We start from the raw sequence: 13,110 nt of genomic DNA, 5'->3' as shown, positions 1-13,110 counted from the left end.
AGTATAACACATTGTTGCACTAATTTCATTTTTTTTCTGAGGGACTTTATTGCAGTTTGGTTGTTGTTAATGTTTTTATTGCACTTTGGTTGTTCTCAGTTTCGACATTTGAACGAGACGACACGCCAGGCTCCATTAATGCTGCCATTAAGGTTGCAAGGGAGCAACTGCCCTTTTAAAATATTTCAATTCTGATAGGATGAATCGGTAACAATTCATCAATCGAGAAGGGCAGAACAATAGCCGAATCTGCCCAGTAGGGGGCGATGTTCAGTCACATCCTGTAACCTGTGGCGGGACACGGTGATCTCACTTAAACCTGGATCCTGACAAGCAGATTACTCCCAGAACAAAGGCTTTACCATGAAGAAGATTCCGGACACGGACACCATGAGCCGGCTCAGTTTGTCGGTGAAGGGCTGGAAGGGCTCGGGTTTCCCGGAGATGGGGTTCACTCTCTCCAGCCGCGAGTACTTGGCTTCAAACTGGGGCCTGAGCTCCTCCTGGTGCACGGAAAACAACATTTCCACACATCTATGGCTGACTCTCTCCCTCTCTCTCTCATGCCATCTGAGTGATGGTGGAAGGAATTAGACAAATGAAAAGCGCCTCACATCGTTCGGTATGAAAATGGCGTGTTGTCCATCTCGGGTTACTGCTGACTTACCTCTTCCTCCTCCCAATCGATCAGATCCCAGTCGTAAGTCAATTCTGCCCTCCTCCTCTTCCAGAACTCCAGGAATACCGTGGCTGCAGAAGGGATGGGAACAGACATCAATCACGTCATTGATCTGGTTCCACACGAGCATATTATTTATGTCCATTTAATAGCGTTGGGTGATTTAGTGGGCAGGGAAAGAACTGAATTAGATATCATGTCAGCGCTTGTAATTGACTGGAGTGTTGACTGTAGCTCAATGTGAGAGTTGATTTCTTTCCATCCCATGATAGACCTCTCCGGTTTGTGGTATGGAGGCAAATTCAATAAGTGTCAAATCAACCCCTACTTTGTCACATACACAGTAATAGTACAAGGATATGCTTGTACTTCACGCATCATCCGCTCAATTATGTCACAAGGAAAAGGGAGAAACTGAGAAATTATCATAATAACAATAACAAGATATAAGAATGCATAAAAGTAAAATAGAAATTGTATATAATGTAATACCAAGATGAAGGACATCCTAAAATAATCAATTTAATTATAATAAATCCTCCTACTAATACAGCGTTTTACCCTCTACTGGGTCTTTGTCCGGGAAGTTCAAGGGCTCGGCCGTGGCTCAGTGGGGAATTGCTTCTTTTGATAGATATCGACTAGAGCTCCATGCTGCACCAGAGATAAGGCGTCAGGACGTTCCGACAAATCAGTTTATCGTCTACGGAATACGGCGTACAACAGACAAGGACGCTGGGAGCTCCTGTTTGGAATGAACCGTGAAAGAGGTTTGACAGATTTGACTGAAAGCACGGTCCGCAGACTCGCAGGAAAGCAGACGCCGTCCCTGTCAGGATTAATTAATTTCATTTCAGTGTTTTGGGGTTTTGTGCAAAATCATTTATAAGGACCTCAACAGAATGCCGAAGGCGAGGTTAGGACTGGAATGGTGTCTAATTTCAGCTCTGCGTTTCAGCGTCAGGTAGTGTAGGATAAACACATCTGTGGCTTTCAGCAGCATCAGTAAATATGTCTGTGAAACTTTAACAGCTTTCTGAAGATTCTGAAGTTTAAAATAGCTTGACCCACTTTGCTCTGAAAAAGAGGGAAAGAAACATAGAGAGAGCAATAGACGATAGAGAGAGAGAGAGAGAGAGAGAGAGAGAGAGAGAATGTGAGAGGCAGAGAGAGTGTGTGAGAGAACACAGAGTCTTTTTAGATGTCTCCGTCCCTTGGGCCTACACTAATTTTTCGTCTCTGTCTCAGAATCTTGAATGAATTTGCTGCAGCGTTGCCACTTGGGTCAACACCACCCACCGCCCACATTCTGAAAGTTGGATTTACTGTCCAAACAGCCCTCCCCTGGCTCTTAATTTAGTTCAAATCCAGACCGCAGTGGACCGCTTGTCCCTCCGGGCTCACACTATTTACCAGGCAGGCTGATATCTGGGCCGTGCACTGCATGCTGGTCTGCCACGCAGGGATATCATGAGTTTGGAGATAAAACTATCGCACACACCCCGTGGTGCATTGCTGCAGCCCTGGCAGCAGGAGCCATTTGGTGGCTAGCGGTATCTCCCTCCTGGGGAATTGGTTAATTATCCAGCTAATTACATGTACACAGAGATGGCTGCTTAAACACAGCTATGGCTCAGAGCAACCGCAGTGCGAGCTATTTTCCAACAGATGCATAACTGTATGTGTAAATACTGTGTCGAGAAAAAATGTGATATCAGTATCTTGGAGCAATCTAAGATGTACAATATAATGCAATTATTTAGAATCACAGTCAAATTGATACCAAGCTGAGTAAGAACAATTGATCTGTCACTACTTGTGACATACAGTACATCATCTTGTGATGCACCTGGACACATCATCAGTGATCGGTTCTTTTGGGTCTTTCAACAATCAGACACCCTCACCCAGGCGACCAAGTGTCCTTGGGCTCTCCTCTCCTGATCCACAGCCACCTTGAAGCAACTTCTGCTGCCTCAGTGGTCAACTTGATGGCCATTCACCTACTGGCCCCTGTAATGCCCAGCATGTTGTAGGCCCTGCCAAGGGACTGGCCTGCGAACCCTCTGCATCCCACATCAATGGGCTCGCACCCATTGCTTCGGTATACTTCCACAAGCTCAGCGTACTTTGCCCTCTACCTCTCGTTGGCCTCCTCAATGCGGTCCTCCCAAGGAATAGTGAGATCCAAGAGAATGACCTGCTTGGAGGCTTCTTATATCAGCACAATGTCTGGCCTTAGTGTTGTTGTGGCAACAGTTTCTGGGAACTTCAGTTGTTTCCCCAGGTCGACTTTCAGCTCCCACTCTTGTGCCATTGCTAGCAGGCCAGAAGAGGTGGTCCTGGCAGCTGATGTTGGCTACTCCTCAGCCCTGACAAAAGCGACTGTCGTCTTGACTGGGCACTTGCAGTGGCTTATCCCACTGCGGATGGTGTCCGCTATGGCCTTCAGGACTTGGCGCCAGAAATAGTGCCCCTCACCCAGGGCTTTCAAACAGTTACTGTGGATGTGCTCCAGGGTCCCTCTCTTCAGGCACAGAGGGAAATCTGGTGATTCCACATCCCCCCAGCAAAACAAGTTGGATGGGCTTGGTTTAACGTCATAGACAGACTGCATTAAGAATTTAACTTGATGGGTATCAGTTTTCCAAAGCTCGGCCCATGAGACTTTGTGCTCCACCGCTTGCTTCCATCTCGTCCAGGATCCCTGCTGCCGCATTTCAATCACCCTGCTGGCTCACTCCTCCTCGACTGACGCTCTTACCTAATGCTGGATCAGCGACCTCTTGTCCTTTCCCTGCACCTTGACGTTGTGAGATGTTTTAATGCTACCCAGGCCAGCCCTTCCATGAGATACTGTGCCCGCCAGCAACTTGTGCCTTAGCCGCGACTCAGCAACTTCCACAGCCTCTGTCGCCCTCCAATTCCGTTCAGTTCTGACCTCGATACCAGCCTGAGAGACTTTTGGATCACAGGACTCTTGGTATTGCAGCACCTCCCTAGTATGGGTCACCATGAATTCTTCATTCAGGCTGCTGATAGGGAGCTTCAGCTTAGTGTTCTGCCTGTACAAGGCAATGCTACTCCGGCTCCGAGGTAGTCCCAGCCCCTTCCCTAGGAACCTGCCTGAGCCTCCTCTCAAAGCCCTCGACTGTGGAGATTTGGACCTCATAGACCAAGAGGGGCTAGAGAATCCATGGGAAGATGCCATGTTGGTATATCCAGGCCTTAAACTTGCCAGGTAGGTCTGACTTGTCCACTGCTAGCCAAACTTCTAGCTCTTGGTTGGTGAATGGATGCTGTGTTTCTCAGGCTGCAGTCAAACACCTTGCCCAGGCTTTTTACTGGTTTCTTGGTGATGGATGGTATCTAGATGCTGCCAAGTGCGAAGCGGAATTTGTTGATGGCGTTTCCGTTCTTCAGCACCAAGCATCTGGACTGCACCGGCTTGAAGCTCATGAGAGCCCAGGTGATCAGCTCCTCAAGGCCCTTCAGGATCCTCCTGGTACATCCAGTAATGATTCCTTCCCCGAGCTTGTGCCGCTCTGAGGACCCAGCAGGGACTCTCACTAAAAACCTATTAAAACCCTCTTTTGAGTTTCATATTTATGCAAACTAAAATGGACAAAAGAGACAATGTCTACCTACCCCATATGGCCATGAAGATAGCAAAAAACACAGTGCCACCATTGTCAAACAGATGGGTCACCTAGAAACACAAACAGACATATGATTATTTTGCAGTAGTGTATAGTAGTATCACAGATCAAACAAAAATATGGATAACTAATTTTTATTTGATAATGTTGACAGGATTGACCTTTGCAAAGACGCAGCTGTCGCTCAGGGTCCAGGGCTGACAGTTCTCCACACACATGGGACACATGATGGTGGTGTTGGCCTCGCAGATCTCTTTACTGACCGGGCAACGATTCAAGAACTAAATATTAGCAGCAATAAAGTTTGAATACATTAAAATTTCCAAAACAAACACTAAGGTCAATGGAAGCACACACTGACCTGACTTGGCTGGAGTCCATGGTGAAGAGCCCGTAGAGGAAGACGAAAAGGCCGACCAGGGCGGCGGGGATCAGCATGCCGGTGTACCAGCCCAGCCACGCAAAGTACAGACCGATCTTCTCCCCAAAGTACCGTCTGCGAATGGAAGAGGACGTACATCGCCAATTCAGCGCTTTAATCTGGAGGTAACACAGCACTTTGATGTTTATTCATTCAAACATAAAATTAAGATAATAAAACTGAAATATAAAAATTGTGACTCCACGAATGTAACTGGTTCTTGTTGATGGAGTCTCTTTATGCGAAAGCATCTGTGACAATGAAAATGTATTGTAAGTACTGTACTGTATGTAATGTAATGTAAATTATTTTATTTTATTTCGCATTTGTGACGATTCTTTTCAATCTATCTGCACTTACTTGCCGTGTTTTGGGAATGAGTGCAGATATATTGAAACATACACAACATACATGTTTTCGTATATATTTTGACTTTATAGGTGGTTCAGAAAGTACAGTTCCACTCCAACCATGTGCATTTGTTAATAGCATCAACTCAGAAGGTCCAACTGATGGACCAGTGAAGGGGTAGAGCAAGAATATGGGATGACTATTATTTTCTGAATCTGGAATTGTCCACTGTGAACTGAATATTCCAGCGAAATAGATCAGAAATATAAGAGAGAAAAAATGAGCAAGCTGCCATTTAAAAACCCTGGATCCCAGAGAGAACATATTAAATGGGTGAATGTAATATCAATGCACTCTTTTCCCCAAAAAAACATTAGAGTTAAGATACAAACACACTAAAGTACCAGTGCCGGGAGGAAACAGCCTCCCAGCAGTCCAGTTGTGCAATTTCCAGTTGTATAATAAAGAGCATGCACGCTTATTTTATGTTATGTTGGAAAATACAGGTTTGAAAAATAAGTGTTGTGTTTATTGTTGTGTTGTATATTGTAAGTGTATATAGGGGCTGAACGCCGGTAACAGGGTGCCACAGGCAACACACAAACCCAGGTTCCTGTTGGCTCGCAGCTCCAGAAACCTGGCTTAGTATCATCTGTCTGTGCGGAGTTTGAATGTTCTCCCCGTGTTTGTGTGTGTTTCCTCCAACCTCCAAACACATGCAGGTTACTGGCCTCGGCAAATCCAAGACTCTCAAATTTCCCTTGTGTGAGGGTATGTGTGACCCTGTAATGTGCCGCCCATTCCATTCAGGGTGTCTCTGCTTAGAGCTACACCGCTGGCGACAGCGGCCGCGAAATTGAGCCACTGTGAGACCTGGCTCTTGTGAGTGTGTCAGCTCAAAATCGACTGGCTGTTGTGGGTGCGCCACATATATGCTTATATGTGCTTATATACCCTCCTATCTACCCTCCGACCCTTGTTGCCGGTCGGAACTCCGCCCCCTTCAGCCAGATGAAGCCGAGCTCCATTTGTAATGAATAGCGGCCATGTGCACCCGCAGTGTGACCCTACGGCCGCCCAGACCCAGAGCAGGAGAGCAGCTGAACTGACGGATGGGTGTGTCCGTCTCTCACGCTGAGTGGGGTGCTACCTGATGAGGTCCAGCGGCTGGTACTTGTACCAGATCCCCCAGCGCGCCCACCTCTCATACAGCAGGTGCCGGTGGTTCTGGGCCCCGTGGGTCTTTATGGGATGTCGGCTCTTGTAGCCGCCCTGCGAGACACAGAGGCTCATTACTGACAGAGACGTAAAGGTCAGTTTTTTGTAAAGGTAAAGGTTTTTAACACCCAGAGAAAATCCTCTTCTCTCACCTCATGTGGAGGAAATGCGGCTTCATACGTTCCATTTCCCAATAAACGATTAATACCTAAAAAGAAAAGAAAAGAAACGTTTTAGCTTGTAACTAAAAGTGGAGACATTGTACTAGAATAAAATTTGAAAATATTAATATTCAGATACATACATATATACAAATAAAATATGTTAAAATCAATTTAACATCAGGTAGATTTAAAAGCTTAATAAATCCCAGTATTCCTTCGTGAGTATTTTATAGTGATAACTAACTGCATAAGACATCTTCATCTAATATTTAATAGAAAATTGTTATTTAATAGCACAACCCCCCCAAATGAGAACTTAAATTGTTGCTTTGCACTAGATAATATATTCTGTTATTTCTGCGATGGCTGATTGTTTGAAAGTATTGGTGCAGAGAAGCAAGCGGTATCTCATTATTAAAAGGCACGATTATAGTCCAATAAATGGTTTATTCAGTATAAACTGCTGTAATCTGGGTTCACTTAGTCACAAAATGTACATATTTGTGGAGTATTAGTGAATGAAATGCCAAATAAAAACATCAAGAGATCAGGGTGGAAGACAAATAACCAACAGCACAGAAAACACAGTTTAGACAAATAAAGACAACGACAAACCTCCCTGGATGGGATTCATGCCTTGTATTGTGTTATGATGTTATTGTGCCCAAGTTCTGATAATCCCCTCGCAGTTGGCGCTTGGATCAGTCTTTTAGGCTGTTTTTAGTGGCAAAATACTTCCTGCCGCTAAATCAGAGGGCCTCCAATCTCTCTAACAATCTCGGCGTCGCATTTGATTCCAAGGCCATAGAATGACTCCTAATGTGGCGATCGGACTCTCGGGACGGATCTATCCGTAGATTGATCATAGCAGAGGTGTGACAACACATGTGGGTGAAGGAGCCTGAAACAAGCCCTATGTGTTGTGTCCGCCCCAGTCCAGTCTCGATGCCTGATCAAGGTCTGTGTGACCAAAAACGAGCGGCGCTTCCGGCGTGATATCCCCTATTTCTCTGTCTCTCTGTCTCTGTCTCTGTCTCTCTCTCTCTCTCTCTCTCTCTCTCTCTCGGCTGGAAAATTCAACAAACAAACAAACTCCGTTGTTACAGTTTGTTCAGCTGAGAGCGACCGCTAAATTAAAAAAAAAATCCTTCCTCCCGTGTAGGGATCAGGGGATGTGGTTTTCCTCTGTACTGAACCCCCCCCCCCCCCAACTGGCCACCACCTAAATGCAGCAGCGAGTCCAAAATTTAATTCGCTCTTAAAATGTGCCTGACATCTCAGAGCATGCGCCCCTCGTGTGCATCATGTGTGTGATTCCCGCGGCGCATTATATTTCCCACCTCCCCTGCCCTAGTTCCAGCCCCATGCCTCTAAGATCCTCCTACCAAATGTTTTTCCCTCTTCCGCGGCTCTGGCTGGAGCGTAACGGTGATCAGGGGCTTCCCTGCGGCCGCCTCAATCTCGCGGAACGGTTTATCCCTTTGTGTTAGTCCTGCCCTGTACTGACACTTTCAAATCCCGTCTTAGGATCCGTCCCCATCTGTTTTCCTCGACCCTGATACCGCGATCTGCAGGCGTCTCGATGTTTAGGGATGTCATGCGATGTGCCTTCAATGGTTGAATGTGTTTTAATTTAATGTACTAAATCTACCTTCCCTTCCAATTAGTTCATATTGATTAGACTCGACTGTACAGCACTTTGGTCAGCGTTTGGTGTCTTTAAAAAAAAGGGTTAGGGTTTAAAGAATAAATTTGACTGGACTGGATTTGCCAATTTGGCGCCCGGATGGTAAGAACAATATCCTCACTGACCAAACCCTTGTCAGTCAACACTACAGCGTCTACAGCGCCTGTTCCCTTTGCAGCGGCACCACACAGACACATACGCACCTTCCCAGGAGCTCACAGACTGGGCAAGCAAGATCCGGTCATGGCGACCATAATAATTAAGCAGAGACAGACAACAAAGTGGTGGAGCTGTTGAAAAATGGAGGACATGTAACCAGCAAAGATGCTCGCAACAGAGAAATGCTAAACACAAGAGGGGGGAAGGGGGGATACAGGAAGGTGGCTGGTGCGACAGTATATAGGAAAGCATTCATCACCAGGTTTAATACGACCAGGGCAAGCGAGAAGCCGGAGGCAGCCGTGAGTTTGGTTGGCATTTTAAAGGAAAGGTTTGCCGGTTTTTCATCCCGGGCCTTGTTAAAATGTCGGTTCCCGTCCTTCATAACCGTCCGCGGCAAAAACCTCGCAGATCACTTCACTATTAAGAAACGTGCCGCTCTGCTGCAGCCTCTCTCTGGGCTTGAATGCAGTTCAATGGGTTCAAGCCTTAAACAAAAAATACAAAAAAAAAAAAAAAAAGGAATCTAAAAGGAGAAACTGGCATAAAAGTCGTTCATGTCTTAGAGTATTTGTTGAACACCTTTTGAATAACAGCTTCATCACATGTTACTTAATACCCCTCCTTTGAATTGCCGCAGTGCATCCAGAGAGTAATGGCTTCAGCAGGTTGCCAGCCGGAAGCGGTGCAACTTCCTGTGTTAAGTTAGCACGGTGCAGCGAAAAGAGCTGATCGCATGGTTTGCGACCGGTTTCCTTTTTGGTGTAACACATTAAAACTGTGACAAAAAGTTATCCGAAAAAGGAGATTGAAAAAAATATATATCACTGCAGCGCAGAGAGTTACTGCAGCAGAGGGCTACGGTTCTCATCAGCAAAGAGTTCAGCACGGATGCGCCCCGTGGACAGTTAACAAATGACGGTAGCCAACACTTTAATGAGACCTGGGTTGAAAAACAGCAAACCTATCCTTAAAAGCCACTGTATTTAGACTAGCCTAGAGGAGCAAACACATCGGCAATATAGACATGTTCGATTATACGTCCAGAGCTCCTTTAACACACGGCTCTGGGTGGAGGAGTGGTGGCAGCGTGCGCCGTTCCGACCGACAGAGCAGGGAAACACGGGGGCGATCCGTCGCTGCCGCTTCCCACGGAACGTGAGGGCGTGCCAGGCAACGTCATCCCCCTGACTGCGACGGTCGGCGGCGAGGGCGCGGGCGCGGGCAGAGGGAGGGAGAGGGGTTTAACGGAGGATTTGCCCCTCTTTTGGCACAGCCGATCTTGTTTTGTGACAAAGTAGAGTGGTCGAAAGTATTAAAATATTAATGTCAAACCCAGCCGTCCCTTCAAGGCCGAACTGTAATCAGCAAAACATGGCGGCGGCGGCGGGCGGGCGGGCGGAGGCAATAGTAGAGCACGCCGTGACGGACAGTTTAAAGAAAAAGGGGGAAAGCCTCAATCTGCCAGGACCGAAGACAAGAGCCAGAGAGAGAGAGAGAGAGAGAGAGAGAGACAGAGATAGAGACAGAGGGAGAGGGGGGACAGAAAGAGAGGGAGGGAGGGAGAGGGAGAGAGAGCGCAAGAGAGAGAGAGAGAGAGAGGGGAAGATGGAGGGGGCGGGGGGCAGTTGGACGGCAGCGGCACCCAATCAGCTCACATTTTAATCAGCCAACAGACAAACAACCACAGCAGTTTCCACATCTACTCTCATCCTCTCAAGTGTAAATAACAGCACATCCAGAGCGCTCACTGCAGCCTGATGGGTTTAGTGATGACACAGTGTGAGGGTGTGAGACAGCAGTTAGAGGACAAATAAGAGTGTTAGAACAAAAAAAGGAAACAACAACAAAAAAAAAAAGGCAGACAAACAGGACGGGATATCTCATTCTGTGTTTAAGGTTTAACTGAGTTGTTATCACTGCAGTGGAGCTGCGATCCCCCAGAAATGTAATTACTGTTTATCGTGAAGCTAAACATAATGTGATTTTTTTCAGTTTGTGACATCGCATCATGCAGTGGAACCCCGTTTATCTGAACCTCCTCTATCCAAACTTACTGCTCAACCAAAAGGCATCTTTTACCCTTTGTCACCGGCAACCTTGATTAAATATTAGCCGCTGAGTGCGAAGGAATATGTTAATTTTCTGTATGTTGATGTTCTATACAGTATGTTCATTTTCTATATGCTAATTTACTAGATGCTCATTTTCTATATGTTGATTTTCTATACAGTATGTTAATTTTCCATATGTTAATTTTCAATATGTTAATTTTCTATATGCTCATTTACTATATGCTCATTTTCTTTATGTTGATTTTCTATACAATATGTTAAATGTTATATGTTAATTTTCTATATGTAAATGTTCCATATGTAACATTTCTATATGCTCATTTTCTATGTTTGTCCTTTTTCCCATTTCCCAAATCTTGATGTTCTATATGTTGTTTTTCTACATTTTCAAATCCACATTGAACCTTTCTTTGGCTGGCGGTTGACAGGCCTCTTATCTTCTTTAGCTTCAGTTAAAGATGCAGTTACAGATTTACTGGAGGTTCAGATGTTTGAGTTATTGATTGTAGTTTACGGATCATACTCTGAGTAAACAGTGTCAGACATTAGGATGTTTCTTTGTGGTGGAGTTTAAATCATTCGTGTCTCTGCTCCAGAGCCCTACATTGGTCTGACAGAACTCTGCAGCAAAGTTAATTGTTTATTGGCAGCGGCTGCAGTTAAAAAGTTGAAATGTTGAGAAAATACAGGCCTGTATTGATTTCACGTCCAGCTATCATACGGTGAGTAAATAAGCTGGGATTTTATATTTATTAAATATTTATGTTTGTTTCCGGCGGTGTTCAAAGAAAACCACCTGGATTGATTTTGGTTTGCGGGGTTCAGATAAATGAGGTTTCTGTATCAGCATTTTGTTCACAGAACAGTGACTGTTCTAAATAGATCATAATAACGTGTATTTAAACGTTATTAAATACTTCATCATGTGAAGAAATGCCTCTATCACAGCATACCCATTTTGGACTTCCCGTCCTCGTACTTGGTGCGTTGTAGGACATGGTGAACTATTCTGCTCCTGGTGGAATTGGAGAAGAAAGTCTGTCTGTTGTTGATGGTGAAGCTGGAGGGAGACACAGCAACACGCCCATTAGACTCATTAGGTCGGAGCAAATCAATATCAGTAGGTCAAGGTCTTTAACGACTTTAATCAGCTCAGGAGAGGTTCATTGAAGGACACCTCCAGTACTTTTCGAGTCACTAACATGGTTTTCCTGTGGCACTCCCTGCTGAAATACATCGATTCCACAGTCCCCACCCAACATATGGGACGTGCAAGTCATTCTGGAAAGAAAAGTTTCAGAAGTCGGTGTGTGGTTATCCAAGCTGGCACGCCCACTTACTATAAAACCACCAAAATCACATACGTTTCTTCACACTTCCTACACACTCTTCCTCATTAAACTGAGTGACGGCAGCTTTTTTTCACTGCTTCTGCCTTTTCAAGACCCCACCGAGCACCAGGTCCTCTCACCGTTTCCTTTTCCTTCTAATGTTCTAAGGAGCAAACTAGGGAGCTCAAATAAATTCATATAAGCGGGATAAATAACTCACAAGATGTGTGCGTGCATATGCATGGGTGAGTATGTGCGTGCGTACATGTGCACAACAAATTTTTGTGTGTGCATGTGTGTCTGTGTGAATCAGAGTCTGTTTGTGTATATACGCATGGGTGTGTGTGTTTATGTGCGTTTGCATATGTGTTCGTGTGTGTGCATGTGCGCGTCTCGCTTGTCTTACTGGTGCATGCGTGCTCTGCTGAACGGCGCCGTGTAGCAGTCCGTCTCCTCCAGATCCGGCAGTGCCTCCTTGTCCAGTTTCATGGGATTTCGGGGAAGCCAGCTCTTAATCTGCCGGCATCTCAGATGGAATCTGCTTGAAGCGGCAGATTAACGGGGATTAGCAGATTGTTGACTGAAACACTTCCTAACCTCTGTTTGAGATGGATAGATAAGTAGATAGATAGAGACAGACAGACAGACAGACAGACAGACAGACAGACAGACAGACAGACAGACAGATAGATAGATAGATAGATAGATAGATAGATAGATAGATAGATAGATAGATAGATAGACAGACAGACAGACAGACAGACAGACAGACAGACAGAGAGATAGATAGATAGATAGATAGATAGATAGATAGAGTTTCCTCGGTAAACCTGGCTGCTTCAGTGGCTTTGGAAATCGAATTACGTTTTTATGAAGTATAAACAAAGTCCCTCGACGCACTGAACAACCTGCGCCCTCCAAACAAACGGCGGCGGAGCGCTGGAATGTTTTATTTTTCAGTTTTCTCGAGTGCCTTTTTCCCGTCGCAATGCGGGGGAAACAAGGGCTAGACGCTGTGAGTGCCAGTTCTGGACAAACTCTCCAACGTAACATCAAAGCGGGAGAGCGTTCCCTAAAAATAGAAGAATGCAAATAGGCCGCGGGGCTTGGTTTGACAGAAATCTAACTCCACACCTCGACACGGAGCACCAGGTTACTGCCGGACTAGAACCGACAGCGTTTTTCCAACGGGTTGCAAAATGTTGTGAATTAAATCGTCCCGTTCCGCGAAGGCGTGTCAGCGTGCACATACATGTTGTACGGCGTTTCCAGTGAGTTCTTAATGACTCTACCCATAGTGTGTACATGGAATTCTGACTAGGCTTTTGCTTGTTTGTGTAACAGGCTTTCACAGTTCAGCCTTTCC

General features: G+C 45.5%; 1 protein-coding gene across 1 annotated transcript in view; it reads right to left on the bottom strand.

Moving 5' to 3' along the window:
- The window catches only part of ano3 (anoctamin 3), a gene marked incomplete at both ends in the record, with an annotated part of 31,190 nt that overhangs the window by 5,178 nt on the left and 12,902 nt on the right, over positions 1-13,110 (bottom strand). The window contains 9 exons of the mRNA XM_080002478.1: positions 363-503; positions 668-750; positions 4,328-4,388; positions 4,500-4,596; positions 4,700-4,834; positions 6,261-6,382; positions 6,481-6,536; positions 11,367-11,473; positions 12,151-12,285. Of these exons, the coding sequence (XP_079858604.1) occupies positions 363-503; positions 668-750; positions 4,328-4,388; positions 4,500-4,596; positions 4,700-4,834; positions 6,261-6,382; positions 6,481-6,536; positions 11,367-11,473; positions 12,151-12,285 (937 nt within the window). The remainder of the gene's footprint in view (positions 1-362; positions 504-667; positions 751-4,327; positions 4,389-4,499; positions 4,597-4,699; positions 4,835-6,260; positions 6,383-6,480; positions 6,537-11,366; positions 11,474-12,150; positions 12,286-13,110) is intronic.

The sequence above is a fragment of the Zeus faber genome (assembly GCF_960531495.2).
Source record: "Zeus faber genome assembly, chromosome: 6".
Taxonomy (NCBI): Eukaryota; Metazoa; Chordata; class Actinopteri; order Zeiformes; family Zeidae; genus Zeus; species Zeus faber.
This window is presented reverse-complemented; position numbering and strand designations above follow the sequence as displayed.